The sequence below is a fragment of the Chanos chanos genome, chromosome 15, assembly GCF_902362185.1.
Source record: "Chanos chanos chromosome 15, fChaCha1.1, whole genome shotgun sequence".
NCBI classification, from domain to species: Eukaryota; Metazoa; Chordata; class Actinopteri; order Gonorynchiformes; family Chanidae; genus Chanos; species Chanos chanos.
Window position 1 is genome coordinate 5,915,053 of NC_044509.1, and position 20,281 is coordinate 5,935,333.

Consider the following 20,281-nt stretch of genomic DNA (forward strand, 5'->3'; position numbering starts at 1 on the left):
TGGGCAGAATACATGTCTTGCATTAAAGAGCCAACAACAATTGTATGGTTAATTGCTACCTATTAATGGGTACACCACAAAAAAGAAAAAACGAAAAGAAAAAAAAAGGCAGAGACATGTTAGTATCAGCCCTCTGCTCTCACAGCACAGTAAGGAGATGAGGAAAAGAAGACAAGAAAGGAGGGAGGGAGGAATGTATCGGGAGAGAGAGAGAGAGGAGTAGATGTGTGTGGAGAGAGAGAGAGAAAGAGAGAGAGGAGTGGTGGATGTGTGTGTGGAGAGAGAGATGGAGAGAGAGAGGAGTGGTGGATGTATCTTGAGAGAGAGAGAGAGAGAGAGAGAGAGAGAGAGAGAGAGAGGAGTGGTGGATGTATCTTGAGAGAGAGAGAGAGAGAGAGAGAGAGAGGAGTGGTGGATGTATCTTGAGAGAGAGTGGCAGAGGGAGTTTCAGTTCTTCAGCACGGCGTCATACACCTGGTAGACGTACTGAGACACCTCTGGGGCCCGGCACTTCAGAGAGAGCTGTGAAGGAGAAAAAATAAGGAGAGAGAGAGAGAGGGAGAAAGAGAGAGAGAATATGAGTCAGTCTGGACTAAAGGAAGATCTGAACTTATTCCTGCAAAACCTTCAACTCAGAAAAGTACCTTAGCACACAGGAGGATCGCAGAATGAAATGGGATGTATACACATATATGTTCATTTGGATGTATAGTGCATGATGACACAGAGAGAGAGAGTGTTTAAGTCTTAAAGTGGAAGTCTAAATGATGCCTTCCCACGGATCTCTTCACTGTTTCTGGTCTTTTCTCATAGGACTAACAAAAGACAAGGCCGTTCATAACACAACACGTTATGGTAATACACACACACACACACGCACACATACACACCCGCGCGCACACACACACACGCGCGCACACACACACACACACACACACAGAGAGAGAGAGTTCGTCCTTGGAGATATGAATGGAGGTCAGTGAAGAACAGGCTAAGAGTCCCTGCAGTGCATTCTCACTTTCAAATAGAACAAACTTAAGCCTGTATTTTAAACAAACACATTTTACTTAAACAAACAAACAAACAAACACACAAACACAACGTTTTCCATTTAAAACGTGTTCTGCGTGCCAGGACACAAGCGTTGCTAGATTAGGGCCCCTGAGCCGGCCAGGCGGCGTTTTAGGTTTTTTTTCCAGGCACTCTCTCACGTCCGGAGGGACAGAACTCTTGAGTCACCTGGGCTATTCTGGTTGGCCATTAATCTCGGGGAAACAGGTGTGCCAGGACTCTTAGCAGTGGGCCAGGTCTGAGCGCTCCTTGTTTTGTTCCCTCTCTTGCCTCTGGACCCAGCCCACCTGCTGTGGAGCCTGCCCACGATGGGTCCAAAGCACAGCCTTCATTATTACTGCCACCACCAGCAGGGCTGGATTCCCATTCAAATCAACGATGAGGGAAGTGCTGGCATGTGGTGGGGCCAGAGCGGCCGATTCTTCAGGGGCTGACTGTAACGGAGCCCTGCCGCAGCGGCTGGACGGCCTGTCTGTGTGGATCGTTTTAGAAAAGGCAGCGCTAATCGCCAGATTAATACCTTTAGTCAGGCTCCTGAGCTAACAGACCAAACAACTCAGTGATGGGTGTGTACACACACACACACACACTCACACAGACATGCACTCTCTCTGTCTCACTCACACACACACACACACGGGCATGCACTCTCTCTCTGTCTCTCTAACACACACACAGGCATGCACTCTCTCTCTGTCTCTCTAACACACACATTCATACAAACACACACACTCACACTCTCACATAAACGAACATATACACACACACAAACAGGCATACACTGTCTCTTCCTCACTCACACACACACGCATGCAGGCACATACACATGCACAAATACCCCCCCACACACACACTCCCTGTCCTATTTCCCAGTAACGTGCATCTCCTGTTTTCCAGTGGAGATGCAGCAGCAGCAGCGGCGGCAGCAGTGAGTGGATGACAGAACATCACAGAGCTGTTTTGCTGGCCATGTCAGATACTCGGCTGTCTTTCACCACTTTTGTGTTCACCTCACCGAAAGGAGAGAGAAAAAAAAAAACACTGCCATTTTAAATACTGAATGTTATGGCATTTCTCACTGTCAACCCTCACGGTTTCTGATGGGCTCAAGCCAACATGTGAAGAGCGAGCTGCCACACAGGCGGTGGAGGGAGAAAAAGACATGGTAATTGTTTTATGGTAATTTGCTGTCCGTGTTAAATTAAACTCCCCCCCCCCCCCCTCACCCCCGTGACAATGACGAGGACCTCGTGAATGCCACTTAACGGTAGGGGGCGACTTCACGTCCTCGCCGGTCAGCTGCTCAAACTGTGGACGGATTTATGTTCATTTATTTATTTATTTATTTAAAGCTCGATATTGCATAGAGTTCAAGTTTTAAACCTCTTCAGCTCATTTTTAAAACACAGCACCCAGGATGTACCATCTGCGGATCTGTCTGTGGCCCGTCAAAAGCTCTCGTTACATAACACGCCATCAGACCGAACCAAAGGGATAAAAAAAAAACATTTTAAAAAAAAACCTCCAAAACAAAAAAAAGGATCATCTGCAGTGCAATTCTAAAAGCCAAAGGAAAGAACATAGAGAAAGAGAGGGAGAAGGGAGAGAGACCAAAAAAAAAAAAGAAAGAAAAACACAGTTTGAAAGACGGAATGAAAATCAAAGAGTTTAAAGCTTGAAAGAGCTAAGAAGACCCAGCACCATCTATCAGAGCCTGTTTGATGGGAGAGGATAAGAAACAAAAGACTGGAAATCAATATCATGGCTTTGTGTTTAGTTTGCGTCTGTATTATTGAGTTAGTTTATGGTCCTTTCAATCTTCTCAGTCGTTCCGGAGGACACGGCACGGCAAATCCAGCAGAACACTTAAGTTCAACGACTATGATCCATCACCGAATGGAAAAAAACCCTGATCCAGACACCAGTCTGAATTTGACCGAATCCCTGTTCACACTGTATTTCACAGTGGCAAGGGAAAAGTGAAGTGGTTTGGCACGTGTGAACATAAAACCAAACAAACAAACAAACAAACAAACAAACAAACATCGGGTCAATTTTGCAGTCGTGTACAGACACGTCACGTTGTGTTTACGAATGCTTGGTACGTCTTTGGAAGGGTGACCTTAGAAGCCTGAAAGACACTCCTTTAACAGTATGTTCCAACTCTGTGCCTTACACACACACATATATATATATATATATATGTATTTTCACAGCTGGTTTGACCTTGAAGAGAAATAGACCATACAGTCTCAGTACTCTGCACAGACACCAGATGTGTGGAGCGTGATAAAAAACAGGGGATTTGTGGTGAAGTGAAAGTCACTGCTGTACAATCTGAGGCAGAGAGAATGTTGTGATTAACCATGCATTTTAGCTCTACAGGGCCTGCCTTTCAATCAGTGGCCTAGAAAAAAACAGGACTAGATTTAACAATTTAATAGCACCGCACCGCCCCCCCCCAATACTGCATCACACACACACTGGCATTTTATACCTGATTAACACTCTGTATTTCATCTACTACAACATGAATCAGATCCCCTTTCACTAAACAGTAGCCTAAAATCTTATAAAGACTTTAACTGCAGAAGGAGTAAATAACAGGTATGGCCATACACACAGTTTTTACATACAGCTGTAATGAGTAATCTCTGAGGGTAGAGAGAGTGTGTATGTGTGTGTGTGTGTGTGTGTGTGTGTGTGTGATGATGGTAGTGGTGGTGGGGGTGTGTGTGTGTATATTGTGGTGGTCGTGTGTATGTGTGTGTGTGTGTGTCTTGTGGTGGTCCTGTGTGTGTGTTACCGTGTAGTTGGGGTTGCCAGGTTGGATGCGTAGCTCTGCCAGTATCCAGATGCCGTTGGTGAGTTTGAGTGACTGGTAGAGCATGTCCTGACCCTCCACGTTCCTCTTGGCAATGGTGTAGATGTTATTGTTCTGCAGTTTCCCTGACACCGTGTCTGCGAGGACAGAGAAATGTGCATACATACACACACACGCACCACACACACACGCACCACACACACACGCACCACACACACACGGACCACACACACACGGACCACACACACCAGGGCTGCTGTTAGGGAAGTCTGACACCAGGTCATGTGACCTGCAACATTTTAATCTGATAAATTTACTAAGTTTAACAGGCCAAGAATTTGGTGCATAAAATCTTTGGTCGTTCTACCACAGTGCTGAGAATGAAAGAAAGCTTTTTTTAGATGATGATAGCCGTTACTCTTGACTCAATTACTCTTGACATAATGGAAAAAATCATACAGTTGTAATAAATGTAAGTCAACATTACTTCTCTCATCAGTATGGCAAGTTTTAATGAGAACAGAACATTGCCTGCAGCATAGTAAGTCTATCATTCATAAATGAAAATGATTTACTGAAGAAAAAACAGTACCATTCAACCTCCACTTCAATTTCAAAGGAGAAAAAAAAAAAAAGACTTGGTCTAAGTGTAACAGAGGAAAAGACCCCACTGAAACACGACACTAAGAATATGCTCTATCCCACTGAAACACGACACTAAGAATATGCTCTATCCCACTGAAACACGACATTAAGAATATGCTCTATCCCACTGAAACACGACACTAAGAATATGCTCTATCCCACTGAAACACGACACTAAGAATATGCTCTATCCCACTGAAACACGACATTAAGAATATGCTCTATCCCACTGAAACACGACATTAAGAATATGCTCTATCCCACTGAAACACGACACTAAGAATATGCTCTATCCCACTGAAACACGACATTAAGAATATGCTCTATCCCACTGAAACACGACACTAAGAATATGCTCTATCCCACTGAAACACGACACTAAGAATATGCTCTATCCCACTGAAACACGACACTAAGAATATGCTCTATCCCACTGAAACACGACACTAAGAATATGCTCTATCCCACTGAAACACGACACTAAGAATATGCTCTATCCCACTGAAACACGACATTAAGAATATGCTCTATCCCACTGAAACACGACATTAAGAATATGCTCTATCCCACTGAAACACGACATTAAGAATATGCTCTATCCCACTGAAACACGACATTAAGAATATGCTCTATCCCACTGAAACACGACACTAAGAATATGCTCTATCCCACTGAAACACGACACTAAGAATATGCTCTATCCCACTGAAACACGACACTAAGAATATGCTCTATCCCACTGAAACACGACACTAAGAATATGCTCTATCCCACTGAAACACGACACTAAGAATATGCTCTATCCCACTGAAACACGACATTAAGAATATGCTCTATCCCACTGAAACACGACATTAAGAATATGCTCTATGGTTATGTTGGTGTGTTAATACAGCTACCACTTCTGTTACTGTGTCTCTCTCTCTCACCTCACACACACACACACACACACCCTACTTGTCTACCTAGAGCTACACCAACCCTGAGCCCTCAGACTGTCTGAGGCAGTTCCATGATCCTTAGTAGTGAAGTGGCAGAAAGAGGATTGCAGACTGCCTGTGTTATGTGACACAGGACTGGACAGAGCACTTCAGAGAGCATGTAAACAGAGAGAGAGAGAGCAAACAAAAAGAGAAAAACATGAAGAGATGGGCAAGCAGAAAAAGAACAACATGACAAGTGTGTGTGTCTCAGGGGGGGAGGAAAGAAAGAGCATATGAGAGAGAGAGAGAGAGAGAGAGAGAGAGAGAGTAAAAGAGAGAGACAGTGTGAGAGAGAGTGAGAGAGAAAAAGAGAGAGAGTATAAGAGAAAGTGAGAGTGTGAGAGAGAGAGAGAGTGAGAGAGAGAGCGAGAGAGAGAGAGAGAGTGAGGGAGAGAGTGTGAGAGAGAGAAAGAAAGAGAAAGATGGATAAGAAACAGAAGCAGAGACAGGCAGTGGAAGAGTGTAGGGGTTTGGGTGAAGTGTAGGGAGAGTAAAATATAGCAGCAGTCATCTGAAGCTCGTCTCTGTCACATTTCAACACACACACACACACGGATCTCCAGGTCCCATGAGCTCTCGAGCAGTCAAGCCCTTGCTGGTACCACATCTGTGAGGCAGCTCTGTGAAAATCTATAGTGAGAGAGTGAGTGTGTGTGAGTGTGTCTGTGCTTGTGTGTACATATGCGAGTGTGAGTGTGTGTGTGTACTTGTGAGTGTGTGTGTGTATGGAGAAACAGATAAGAACAGAGTCTCTGACTCTCTGTACACTCAGCTCGTCTGTGGGAGGGGTCACTGAGGCTGCAACGCTCTGATTGGTCACCTTCATTCACCTCTACAGTAAATGCTGTGAGGGCACAGACATGCCACACTGTGGTAAATCATGATAAATTAGGGGTAGGCCAGGAGGGGAGGGGAGGGGTAGTAGATGTTAACAGAGAAAATATAGAATCAGGCCAACAATTCTGAGTTTGGGAAAAAAAAAAAAAAAAAAAGTTTCGATAAAGAAAAAAAGAGGAGGATCCATGTGAAAGATAAGCAGACAATGTGAAAGCGTAAAAAAAAAACCAACAACAAACAAACAAACAAAAAACCTTTAACCAGTGATCATAATGTTTATGTCCGTATGCAGCAAGACACAACAGAGAATTAAAAAAAAAAAAAAAAAAAAAAGAGAGAACAGGTGAAAGTGTCATTGGGGCTGAGAACTTGTATTTCTATTTTATTTGGAGATGGCCAGAATAAACTCCCTCACAAATGCAGGAACCCACCCGCCTTTCCAAAAGCCAAAGCTGTTTTGAAGCGTTTTCCTCATTAACACAGGGCAAAGTCAGACATGAAAGCGGCATAAAAAAAAACCCCTAACACAGAGTACATTCTGTCTTACAATTCAGTGAATCCTGATTTGCAAATGATGAGGTGGAACAAATGAAAACAAAGCCAGTGAAAAATCTGCCCCTGCATGACTTTTTCTAAGCTCTCTGCACTGACATTGAAGCCATGCCAACTTTTTCAGCGTGGACACACACACACACACACACACACACGAAAGGCATATGCACATGGATGCACTCGCACACAGGGTCAAAAGAACTACAAGGTAACCAACCACAAAGATCAGGCCTGCCATGAAAGTACTCCTTGTTTCAATACCCTTATCTTTCCCTGAGCATTTCCTGCCTACAGCTCTCCAGACTCACTCTGTTCTCCCTGTGCCACAAATAAACCTCGACCGAAACGGACATTTCAGAAATAAACCTCGACCGAAACGGACATTTCAGAAATAAACCTCGACTGAAACGGACATTTCAGAAATAAACCTCGACTGAAACGGACATTTCAGAAATAAACCTCGACTGAAACGGACATTTCAGAAATAAACCTCGACTGAAACGGACATTTCAGAAATAAACCTCGACTGAAACGGACATTTCAGAAATAAACCTCGACTGAAACGGGCATTTCAGAAATAAACCTCGACTGAAACGGGCATTTCAGAAATAAACCTCGACTGAAACGGGCATTTCAGAAATAAACCTCGACTGAAACGGGCATTTCAGAAATAAACCTCGACTGAAACGGACATTTCAGAAATAAACCTCGACTGAAACGGACATTTCAGAAATAAACCTCGACTGAAACGGACATTTCAGAAATAAACCTCGACTGAAACGGACATTTCAGAAATAAACCTCGACTGAAACGGACATTTCAGAAATAAACCTCGACTGAAACGGATATTTCAGAAATAAACCTCGACTGAAACGGATATTTCAGAAATAAACCTCGACTGAAACGGATAATTCAGAAATAAACCTCGACTGAAACGGACATTTCAGAAATAAACCTCGACTGAAACGGATATTTCAGAAATAAACCTCGACTGAAACGGATATTTCAGAAATAAACCTCGACTGAAACGGATAATTCAGAAATAAACCTCGACTGAAACGGATATTTCAGAAATAAACCTCGACTGAAACGGATATTTCAGAAATGTGAAAACAGAGATACGGAGGATCACTACCGTGTGTGTGTGTGTGTGTGTGTGTGTGCGTGTTCGTGCGTGTGTGTGTGTGTTTACGTGGGTGGGGGTAGATAGTTTCTGCCTCTATGATGTGATGCTAAGAGTATATGCACGTGTATGTTCTGTGTGTGCATGCTGTGTGTGTGTGTGTGGGGTGTGTATGTGGGGGGTGTGTATGTGTGTGGGGGTGAGGGGGGCGGGTGTGTGTGTGTGTGTGTTTCACAGCTTAAAATACATAATACCAGACTGTGTCTGTGTCAGAGGAGAGACAGACAGGAGACATCCTGATTCATCTGATGACTCTGAGTCAAACCCTCTACCTCCCCGTTCTCCTCAGACACCCCCCCCCCACCCCCTGCCCCCCACCTTCCCTCTCTCTCTCTCTCTCTCTCTGTCTCACGCTTCTACAGTAAATTGTCTGTAGGTGGATGAATAGAGAACAGGACTGTGATGAGTCTATCTGAGGAAACTGTGAGGCTGTGGTAGGACCTGTTCTCTTTTCCATTTGCATCTCAGCGACATCAAATTACATTCCCTACGTCTTCTTCAAAACCAAAAGCAAAAGCAAAACAACAAAAAAAAAGAGAAAAGGACTAAATAATTAACGCTGAATAATGACTGTGAAACAAATGAAGTCACATTTCTGAGAAACAAATTCTTCCCATAAAACTGTAGAGCGTCAGTCATGGAGAATAAACCCATGCACAAAAGTCTCTGATTCATTCCCGAGCCTATTCAAAATTCATTTCAACACTACATTCAGTTGTTTAAAAATTCAGATGACTTTCATTTATTTTAGTTTGTGTATGACACACGTCACAAAATAATGACTCACGACTCAAGGCTCTGACCCCATGAAAAGCCAAACAGCCTTCGGCTGATCACACACACACACACACACGCACACACAAACACATCCAGACATACTCGCATGCAACACACACAACACGCACGCACGCTTGCTTAAGTTTACTTTACTCCCCTAACACAACACTTACACAATACAGAGAATGTTTTTTTTGGTTGAAAGTCAACCAAAGGCTGCGACACATGTGTAGCCCAAAGCTTCTCTTAAAAACACGTCTTCACTTGACCGACTGTAATAACATACGGCTGTGCAGGTCCTCTGAGACACCACAGGTCTCTTCATTAAAATAACACGACTAACATACAACAACATGCCCACACCTGGGCCCATGCACTGCTCTGTGTGTGTGTGTGTGCCCATGCACTGCTCTGTGTGTGTGCCCATGCACTGCTCTGTGTGTGTGTGTGCCCATTTGACGGCGCGGCTGCGTGAGAGTCCTACCTGCGTTTAAGTGGCACTCCTTAATCTGGTACTGCAGCTCATTCTCATTGGGAATGTCTTTCCAGGTGGCGAGGAAGACCTGACGCTCTGTGGAGGTAAAACAAAACAAACAAACAAAAAAAGGAGAGGATTAAAGTCACATGGCCAGAGGACAAGGCCACGGTAAGAGAGTACTGGCCTTGGTTACCACATATGACAGTCAAGGTTTTTGGGGGGGGGGGGGGGGGGGGGGGGGGGGGGGCGGCTCCTACCCATTTTGCCGTCCTCCACGAAGAAGACGTTGAGTGGAATGAGGCAGCTGAAGTAGAAGACGTCGATGTTGTTTTTCACGGCGACCTGTAGCGGAGAAACAGCAGTGTGTGTGTGTGTGTGTAAATCAGCGATATGTCAGCTATAACATCTATAACATTTCTGCGTCAACAGGCCTCCTGGTGTCTGACTGCATTTACAAAGGCTTGCACTTTTGTGAACGACCGTCTGCGTGAAATGACTTAAAGGTCAAGTCAAAACAGAGAGAGAAACAGAGAAACAAGTGTGGAGACAAAAAAAAAAAAAAGGAATAGCTAAATAGACGAATTTGAGATTGGCCTTGCGCTGCCGTTTGTCTACGCAATTTTCTTGTCATTGGAAAATGTTCATTTCCAAGAACTCTGGTGTTCTTTCTGTTTCTCGACCCTTTTTTTTTTTCTTTTCAAGGTGAAAAGGCAGAGCGGCGCGTTACGGTCGACGGGAGGGCAGAGACCGACCCCATCGTTTTTGACCGACGGCGGATCCAGGCCGATGTTTTGGGGGGTTCAGAGCCGTTCTGGTCTTCGCTGCTTTTCAGCGCCGCTCTATACCGTCTCTCTGGGCTGGGTTGACAGCAGTCAGTCAGAGTTAACCTAAGCCCCTCCGCCCCGTGGCTCTGACTCGACCGTTCTCTCGTGTCGCCTGCACCCTCTCGGATGTCTCGCGTCTCCCTGTGCGGCGGACGCGGATGTTACGACCGATGTGCCGGGTGGGCGGGCGGGCACGGGGCTCAAAGCTCCTTGTGAAAACGCTGGTCTCACCCCAAGGCGTAAGCTGCTCCGTGACCTACTTCTCTACTTTAACTTTCTTCACTTACTCTCTCACTCTCTTTTTCCCCCACTGAGGTGCACCCCGTCACTAACTGGAACGACTGACAGAGAGTGTGTGTGTGTGTGTGTGTGTGTGTGTGTGAGGGGTGGGGGGTATTCAAAACCACACCAAATCTTAAGTCGAGACATAAAAAAAAAAACAAACAAACGGCAGTGGGTGATGCAGAGAAAAAGTCCATAAAAGAGGATTTTGGCTCTGAGTGCTGCCACGCTGGATGCTGTTGCTGTCTGAGCACAATAAAGGGTTGATGGCGGCGCGTGTGGGGTTGCTTGTCTGGTGCGCAGAGAGAATTATCCTGATTAGAGCACTCAGCATCCCAGTGTGTGAGGCTTGCACTCGTGAACACGGCGCGTCTGATTAGACTCGGCAGTATCTGAAACTCCCGAGACGCAGACAGCAGAGGGACGAGGGACGGCGGTGGGGTTCGCGACGGCAGGACGTCTGACAGCGTTCCGACGCCGTGACACGGTTTTCACATTAAACTGTTCCCGACCGTTTCACGCGCAGGGAGCAAAGTTAGTCCCGTGCTAGCGCTCTCTGAGGTGATTTTTAAAGTCTCAATCCAGGACCAGATCAGTCTGGGAAAGCAGCTCAATAAGTCTCTCATTAAACCTGCTCTCTGTCACTATACACAGTCTGATTTGTAGGACTGGTCCAGTTTGTCCAGAAAGAGAAATCTCATGATGACTAATAGGGCAGCAGAGAGACGCAGCGGTTTTTTGGGGGGGGGGGGGGGGGGGGGTGGGGGGGGGACGACCGGCGTTGCCCTCGAGTCATCCAACCATGCCCTTGTTTAAACGGCCGTAAAATCCACTTTCAAACTCTTAAATCTCCAAACTGTTGGGTTTTTTTTTTTTTTTTCTGAGCCTGTTTTTGAGTTCCTGTTGTTTGAGAGGTAAAGTGAACAAGTCTCTGCATTCCTTAGGAAAGTCTTAGGCAAACATTTCAAGCCCACAGAGACATCTTTCTTAAGTGAGCTACAGCTGTTAAGCTGTAAGAAAAAAAAAGAAAGAAAAACAAACGCGTTTTTTTTCGGTGGGTCGTCTTTGGTAATGAGGGCTATGTGTGGGCTGCTGTCAGAGGAGAGGCGGAGCGGTGACAGCCCGCGGCCTGTGTGCTTCTGCAGCCTCTTTAGCTCAGGAAGTCATAAACACACTCTGCTGGAGTTCTGTTTACTGCTCAGAGCAGGCAGATGCTAGCATCACTCAAACTGTCTCACCTCACACAGAGAGAGAGAGAGAGACAGAGAGAGAGAGAGAGAGAGAGAGGGAGAGAGAGACAGAGAGCGAGAGAGAGACAAAGTGCGAGAGAGAGAAAAAGAGAAAGTCTGGAAGACAGAAAAAAGAGAGAGACAGTGAAAGAGAAAAAGAGAGACAGCAAGAGTGAGAGACTGCAACAGAGGGCATCTGAGAGGAGAAAAAAAAAGAAGAGAGAGAGAGATAGATAGAAAGGCAGGGGGAGAGATAAGAGTCTGACAGAGAGAGAGAGAGAGAGAGAAAGGACAGAATAAGATGGACCATTACAGGGCTGGAGGCTAAAGACCCTGAGTCAGACACACAGCGTGTGAAGCGTGTCTGGGGCTCTCTCCCAGTCAGACGTCCTCGCGAAAAAGCTTCCTCATTTTCTGAGTCAATAAACTAAATAAAAGACAAAACTCTGACGATGTCGTGGCGAGACTAATGGAGGAGCTGTAGTAGCACACTAGAGAGAGACACTGGCTGGCATGTCACACAGTCAGTCTGTTTTATGGGGGGGGGGGGGGTATCCGAATGTGCGGCACAGCCTCCCACACACACACACGTACATACACACACGCGCACACACACACGTATGCACAGACACGCACACACACGCATACACACAGACACTCGGTCTAATTTGAATGATTTATTAGTTCATGACTGAAGAGGGGCGATTAATGGACTGGCACTTGTTGGCTCAGCGTGAGTTGAAAAACGATTATGACAAAATGAGACCGTAGGAAGAACTCCCTGCCGCCGACACGCCGGATCGTCCCTCCCCCCCCCCAGGCACCGCTCTCCATCATCTTAAGAGAGGGGAACCTCTCTCAAGTTTGAAAGCCGAAAATTTTTCCAGTCGCAGCTGTAGAACCCTGAGCACAGCCAAGTACGCTTTCCAATGTTTTCGAAGCACTAGGTACTATATATGGAGATTTTCAAGTGAACCGCTCGGCAGGCAAGAGTGGAAATGTGTGTGTGTATGAGTGTGTGTGTGTGTGTGAAGCGTTGGAGTGGGCAGAAGTGGATCAGACACTGAAATCAGTGTGTCAGTGTGTACCATGTAAGTGTGTGGATGAGAGTGTGTGTGTGAGTATGTGTATACATGTGCGTATAAGTGTATTTAGGTGTGTGTATGTGTGAGTGTGTGAGAGAGAGTATGTGTGAGTGTGTGAGAGAGAGTCTGTGTGTGTGTGTGAGACTGTAAGTGTGTATGTGAGGAGTGTGTGTGTGTGTATACCTGTAGGTTATTGAGCGGGTCCATCTTCATGACGGGGCCAATGGTGTTGAGTGGGAGGGAGATGTCGATGCTCTGGTTGGGCATCAGCGGAGTGTGGATGGGTAAAGGTGTGGTGGGGATCACTCCGAAACTTCACAGCAGAAAACAAAAACAAAAACAAAAACAAAACAAAACAAAACAAAATAAAAGCATCCATCGTTATTACTCACTACTCATGCACTGTCATTTTCAACCCTTACTTTTTCAGAGTTCAGTTTTTTTTGTATTCTCATTTGATCATAACTGACGGCTCTAAAATGTAATGGTGATTTATTTTGCATGTGTGTGTGTGTGTATGAGCTGAATGTGAACCAGATGGTTCTTTGTGTGTTTGAACAGGTCTCAGGGACGCTGGCCAGAGAAACCCTGACTCACCTGTTCTTGTTAAACTGGATAGCGAAGTCAGTCATGTGCTGCAGAGCTTTGTTGGTGAAGCTCATGTCCATGTACATGTGACCCTGGCGACGGGAAAAGGTTCCGGAAATCTCCAACCCTTTGGCTTTGACGGCTGGCAACCACACCTGAAACGCCAGGCAAAAAGTCAGCTCGGCTCCGGCGTTTTCTAAAACTCGCGTCACGCGCTCCTCTCCGGCTTGTCAGACAGGGGCTAAAGGGGAGACGTGACTAGCTCTGGGTTTATCAGTGTTTACATCTCATAATTATGCAAACAGAACCGTACAAAGACAGAGAGTCTCCCAGTCCAGTCCCTCAATATTAATATCTAATATTCCGCCTGAGCAAAACAACAACGCGGACCGGTATTGTTCCCTCTCTGACTGGTACGCTCCCCCCACCCCCCACCGAATCTAAAAATGATTCCGCTGGCAAGAATCCCACGTCCCAGCGCAGATGAGATGCTGGATACAGGACGGAGGCTCAGATAAAAGGATGAATGTAGGTAGAGAAAGACAGAAAGATAAAATAAGATACAGGGAGGTGCCATGGGAGAGACAGAAATACGCCCCATTGAAAGGGCTCTTAAGACGCTCGTGGCGTTCTGCCTTTACTTTTTTTTCGACCCAGAATTCTTAGCTGCAGTCGCTGGCTGTAACTGACGGGAGTGTTATTAACAGGGTTGTCGGGAAGTCTGTTCTCTCACGGGCCTGTCCATTCGTCGTTGCCAAATTTAGGTTTCTGCATTAACGGGGTGTGAGTGCGGTACTATGAGAACAAATTGAGAATCTGTTTGTAATGGTGGCCACGGTGCGGTTTTGTTCTCAAACTAGGCAAATGTCTGGGTTCAGTCAATAATGAGGTATTTCAAAAGACGTCGTAAGGGTGCGTTTCAAAAGTGTCACGCTCATTCGAACTGCACCAGATGGGCCATAAATAAATATCAGTAGATGCAGCGTCACATTAGCTGTGACCATTCAAATGTAATGCACCATATTAATTTCATTTCCTTAGTATCGGTTTGCAATGGAAAAAAAAAAACAAAAGAGAGTGCACACTGAACATCTAATGCGAAAAGTACACACACCAATCCCAGTGTGCGCCTGTCACAGCCAGCTATCAACATAATAACGAGGACCGGATCAAATGAACACAATGCTCACAAAATACCAAACTATCAGCGGTGGGCTTTTGTTGGAAAACATAAAAATAAATGTGTTTTTGTTATTGTTTCTGTTGTTTTTTTTTTTTAGATCAATTTTTACTACAAGTACATGCAGCCTGTTTATGACTCACCGAGACCTATAATTACAGCTGACTCATATTAGTCAACAAAACATCAAAACCCTAAACGCTTACGGTTAGTGTGAGAATCAAACCCTAAACAGTTAATGTTAATCTGAGGATCCAACCCTAAACGCTTAAGGTTAATCTGAGGATCAAACAAACAAGTTGAACGGCTCAGAGTGCCTGAGGAAGAGGTTGGAAAAAAGCTCTTTTTTTTTTCCAGATACAGAATATTCCTCTGGTGTCGTTACTCCCTTACCTGACCTATGAGAGGCGCGTGTGTGTGCGTGTGCGTGTGTCATGATTGGTCCTCACCGTTTTGGGCATGACATGTCCCCCCGTGCTGATGGCCATGCCTGTGGACAGTTCAAACAGGTCGTTTAACCCGCTGCTCAGGGCTGCTGGGGTGGGGGATGGGGCAAAAGTGTTTGGCACTGACGAGGGAATGAAGTTCTGTCCAACCTGCGTTTTTCAAACACACAGAACCACAGGCATGGGTTTTAACTCCTCCACATCTCTATGAAAGTCAGAAAGGAAAATGGAAAAAAAAAAAAAAAAAAAAAAAAATATATATATATATATATGCACACAGGTTATTCTTCTCTATATTTTCTCTTGATGCATCACTGTGAAGATGCATCAAAAGTACACGAGGTTACGTCTAGTGAGCTACTGCGGAAGCCTGTGGAGAATCACCGACGCAAATAAAATTACACAAAGACACAAAATGAGAATGAGCTTTTAGCTTTTAACTCAATCTGTTTGAGTCGTTATTCAAGAGCTAAAGACAAACGTGACAGCTCTGATGGCCAAAGCTACATTTCTGAGTCTGGCGATGAATCTCTAAGATCACCGCAGATCCCGCTTGCCTTGGAAAATGGCTAACGTTAACCTTCTTTGCGTGTTCCAAAGCCAACACGGTATGACGACAACCTTGATCTAAAAGGAAAGTCATGCATGGTAAGACAAAGCACAGAATCCCATATGCAGAAAAGCTCAAAAAAAAGAAAAAAAAAATAAAGAGAGAGAAAAGAAGGTGTTAATCTAAGGAGCTGACTGCAGAACCTGTGGGTTGAACATTGAGCTGAAAGCGTGCAAACTGAAAAAGTGCAAACGCAGGCGGAAGAGCAAGAGCAAGAGCAAGCAAACGGTAGGGAAGGGCTCACTTACTGCAGGACTTCCACCAACACCTCCTCCCAGGTCTCCTCCGAGCTATAGAACACAGGAGAAGACCCATGTCCAGAACCAGAGAGAGAGGGAGAGAGAGAGAGAGAGAGAGAGAGAGAGAGAGAGAGAGAGAGAGAGAGAGAGAGAGCTTAGCATCCTGGCTCCATCAACAGCAATCCCAGTGATTCGCCAAAAAGAACAATCTTTCGAATTTCAAACAATAAAACACAAAACTGAGGCACAGACGCACATGTTCATTACTCTAACAAGCCTACGTGATACCAGAGGCCTGTCGGTAATGCAATGCGACAAATCACTGTAAAAACCTGTCTTGTGTGTCTGCCAAGAGGCAAAGGAACTATCGCTGGCCTTAGCAAGGGGTTTGTGTCAAACTTTATCCTATCCAACCCTACCCTCTAAGCACCACAGTAACTGTTAATGCCATCAAAATGTCAGCAAGTGCCTCTGACACTGTGTGTAAAGCCCCCCCCCCCCCCCCCCCCCCCCCCCCCCCCCCCCCCCCCCCCCCCCCCAGCGCCATGTGTCTCCTTCATCCAAAGAAGTCAATTGACATCCTAAAGCAAGCAAGAGGGGAATGCCTCCCTCGCTTCTGGGAGGCTGTGGTTCACTTCAGGTTTCTTTCCTTTTGGTAGCTCAAGGGAGGTTTTTTTTTCTTACCCACTTTGAATAAAACTTGATTGAATAGAACTGAATGCTGTTAACTCTACTTTAGATGCGACAGCGTTGATAGCAAGATTTGATGAGGTTTACAGAGGGGAATGAGAGAAGGAACCGGAAACACCTCTGAGCCCTGATGGCTGTTAAGTCGACAGTGGCCACGGTAAGTGAGAACTGAAGCTGTGCTTTGACATTCAACATAAAGGCCGTGAAAAAAAATATATACAAAAATTAAAAAAAAAGCAAGAGCTTATATGCTTCAGCCATTTCCTGTTAGTGGTGTTTTTGAAAAAAAAAAAAAGAAGAAAAGAGGTTTTTGTGAGTTAGTATTGATCTGATGCAATGCACATTAAACTCCAAAAACAACTACCGTAAATTTCATGTTGGTTGTTTTCAGTGAAGGTTTTGCTTTGTTTTCTTCATTTCTTTATCATTGCAAAGTAAGAGAAACATTTCTAGCTATCCCCAGAAATTCGTAGATCGATTTTTCTCTGGTACATTCTTCTGTAACTAATAACTTGAATTCATGACCAAGGTGCGGTTTGACAAGAAGTGCATCACAAGACTATATTCCATCTGTGAGGTGATGACCTGACTCAAACGCCTGTCTGTATGGCTTGTATGTGATACTGAATGGACTCCACAGCAGTTTGTCATCTTGACCCTGGCAGTGAAAAAAATGAGCTGAATAAAACAGTTTTATACCTTTTGGACACAGACCAGGGGCACGTACAGGTCAGCTGAAATGGGGGTGAAAGCGGTGCCCTCGGGCGAGGAACGACAAACCGCCGGGGAAATCGACAGTCAAATCTTTTCCCTTCACAGACTGAAGCGTGTGGGTTCAGTCTGCTCCTGCTTTGCCATATTATGTTACGAGGCATAAAGCTTAACTCTAAAGAGCGGCTTTCACTTACAAAGCTCCAGTTACTCTCAAATCCAGAAAAAAAAAAACAGGCAAAAAAAAAAAAAAGCTTTTAAAGACACAAAATGGTAAAAGTCAAAACAGTGCAATTTTTAAGTGAACTATTCTATTTTTTTTTTTTAGCTCTTAGTAACACGAGAGATGGAGCACCGACGCAGCCCTGGTCTCCTTAATGAGAACTCTAGTGTAGAAACACATCCAGAGATGTGACCTGGTCCTTCAGTGCTGGTGTGTGCGCCGGCGTTTAGCCTGCCAGCAGGCGGTAAGTTCAGCCTGAATGAACAGTGGACAGTGTAAGGAGGTCGGTTTTTTTTTTTTTGTTTTTTTTTTAAATGCAGCCCTCTGGCTGCCGACTACGCCACGCCACCCCCCCCCCCCCCCCCCCCCCCCCCCCCCCGCACTCTGTGAATCTTTTCTCCGACCTTGCGGGAATGGATGGGCTCTCTCTCTCATTACTGAGGTCTTTGGTAAAACACACAGTGCTGGATTTGGCACAGTGGAGAGGAGAGGGGGGGGGGAGAGAGAGAGAGAGAGAGAGAGAGAGAGAGAGGGCAAAAGAAATACATTTTGACATTTTTTTTTTTTTTTTAAACAACTCCTTGGCTGTGCTGAAACCCACTTTTTATCAAACTTTACTAACAGACTAGAAAAGTACGACTGAAAATTCAAACCTTGTTTTTTTCTTTTCTCTCCTTTTCTTTCTGTTATCCCCTTATTAAAATATTCAGTGGACCAAGTTCTAAATACCCAAAACTCAAATCTGCGAAAACTCACAAAGGAAGATGAAGCTATATATTGAGGTACGGGGTATCAATCAAAAGTGTCTTCAGACAGTTCCAAAACCCAACTGGAAACCACTGGCCAATATCAGTCACAACTGGTTTCACTGCGGGTAAACATCCATTCCACATCATACATTTAATCTGAAGCCAAATCCATGTCCATTATTCCACCTTTAACAGGGTCTGAAACTTCATGGTTAATGCAGCAGTGCTGATCTAAGACAGCTCAGCTCAGCAAGGTATCAGCAGAACACACCCAGTGCTCTGCATAAATGAACCGAAACTCCAATCCAGACTCTCCAACATAGAAACCCCAGATGTGTACCCACGAGGAGATGGTTCTTGGGCCCCTTTGAGTCCCTGAGCGTGTTATCGGCGGGCACTCACTGTGGGACAGATAATTTTTTTTTTTTTCCCAGGCAAATGGATGTGAGCTGGAGCACCTGCGCTAGGCAGATATAAAACACTCTGTATCCCCTCCTCCCCCCCAGAATGCTCTTACAAATCCAGTTACATTCCAGGCAAGGAACAGAGAGCCCGTTTCACTGTCAAGCACACGCTGAAAGGTCGATGGAGTTACAGTTACACACACACACACACACACACACACACATATGTATATTATACAAACCAGCTAGAAAGCAAATAAGTTAGGAAATTAAGAATGATCTGAAGAGTTTGATTTTAATTTTACATCTTTGCTATGGGCGCAGACCATTAAAACACTTTTCATGAGGAAACTCCTTAATGGTCAACAAATTAGGCTGCCAACTTGAAACTTTTTTTGCAACTAAGGATAAAAAAACACTCCCTAAATAAAAACGGTTGCTCAAACTAAAATGAATCGCGTATTGTGTGTATTATGCCTCGTGTCAAACTTTATATTAATTGCGCCTAAACTTCAGGGTACTGTTAAGAGATCCACTGATCTTTCCATAGACTGTGGCTGTGCGAAAACACCATTCAACTTGAGTAATTATCCTACATACAGACCCATCCCTCATTCAATACTCAGCGGCGTTTGAGACCTGTGAATCTCTGATTAACCATTCACTGTGGCAGCTATAATCCTTCCTGTCAGCCCCAGACAATATGAGGTCACACAGGGGCAGTTCGGCTTGACTTTTATCTGGCCGCTCTCCACGCCCAAGGACACTGGCCTGAGATTAACGTCTCTCTGAATGAGACTTAAGCACTCGTCATCGTTCCGGAGAATTCTTGATGAGTGACTCCGTGTTCCCATCTTTAGGCGTAATTCACTTTGACGAGCGGCGGGCTTCGGTGCGTTTCAGTTCTGGAGCAGCCAGACTGTCGCAGCGTGTGACGTGGCTTGGAACAGAGCGATTCTCTCTCCCCTCCGGCGAGTTCACTTACCGACTGACACATCACATTTAGCAGAACAGAATTCACAAAATAGTCCAAAAAAATTCGCAAAACCCTGGCTGTTCTTCAGAAAAAAAAGACAAACAACAGCAAAAAAAAAAAACCCCACCCCAATTAAAACAAACAAACCAAACTAAACCAAACCCAAAAAAAAAACCCCGTGGTGGTGCACTGGCTCCTACAGGAAGCATGAATTTGAACCAGGCCAGATCGAGACAACGCTGTGAGCGAACGCGCCTCGAAAAAATGCTTCGGGAACGTTCCTCGTAAGTGACGGGCGCGTACCCCTCGGAGCCCGATAAGCCGTCGGAGCCGAGCTGTCGGAAGAACGAGCCCACGGCCGTCACCGCAGTTTATGTTTTACCCATCAGTCCACTCTTCAATCTCATTATACCACCAGCCCTGCTTTAGGCCGTGACAGAGCCTCATGAATATAGAGTATCCAAGGCAGTAACGTTGTCCAGTAACACAACAGAATCCTCGTTCATTACAACACAACACCAGTGTAATATGCCTTTAAAAAAAACCCAAAAACTGTTTTTAGTTCTCCAGAGAAAGCAACGCGAGTGTTAAGATACGAATCGCCCCGTTGCATTGTTCTCGGGCGAGAGATCAAATTTGGGTTCATTCATATTCAGTGGACGTTGTCTGTTGTGGTTGTGGTCATGGCAACGTGC

General features: G+C 45.1%; 1 protein-coding gene across 4 annotated transcripts in view; it reads right to left on the reverse strand.

The window, feature by feature from the left end:
* Window positions 1-426: 426 nt before the first annotated feature.
* ap2b1 (adaptor related protein complex 2 subunit beta 1) overlaps window positions 427-20,281 on the reverse strand; it is a 30,461-nt gene continuing 10,606 nt past the window's right edge. Inside the window, exons 14-21 of one of the 4 annotated variants that reach the window (XM_030792433.1) lie at window positions 15,843-15,884; window positions 14,988-15,134; window positions 13,368-13,513; window positions 12,954-13,083; window positions 9,608-9,692; window positions 9,357-9,443; window positions 3,878-4,032; window positions 427-522 (exon numbers count right to left, since the gene is read on the reverse strand). In XM_030792433.1, the coding sequence (XP_030648293.1) occupies window positions 448-522; window positions 3,878-4,032; window positions 9,357-9,443; window positions 9,608-9,692; window positions 12,954-13,083; window positions 13,368-13,513; window positions 14,988-15,134; window positions 15,843-15,884 (867 nt within the window). In that variant the 3' untranslated portion in view covers window positions 427-447. Of the gene's footprint in view, window positions 523-3,877; window positions 4,033-9,356; window positions 9,444-9,607; window positions 9,693-12,953; window positions 13,084-13,367; window positions 13,514-14,987; window positions 15,135-15,838; window positions 15,885-20,281 lie in introns of all 4 variants that reach the window. The other 3 variants (XM_030792434.1, XM_030792436.1, XM_030792435.1) reach the window with 3 other exon arrangements.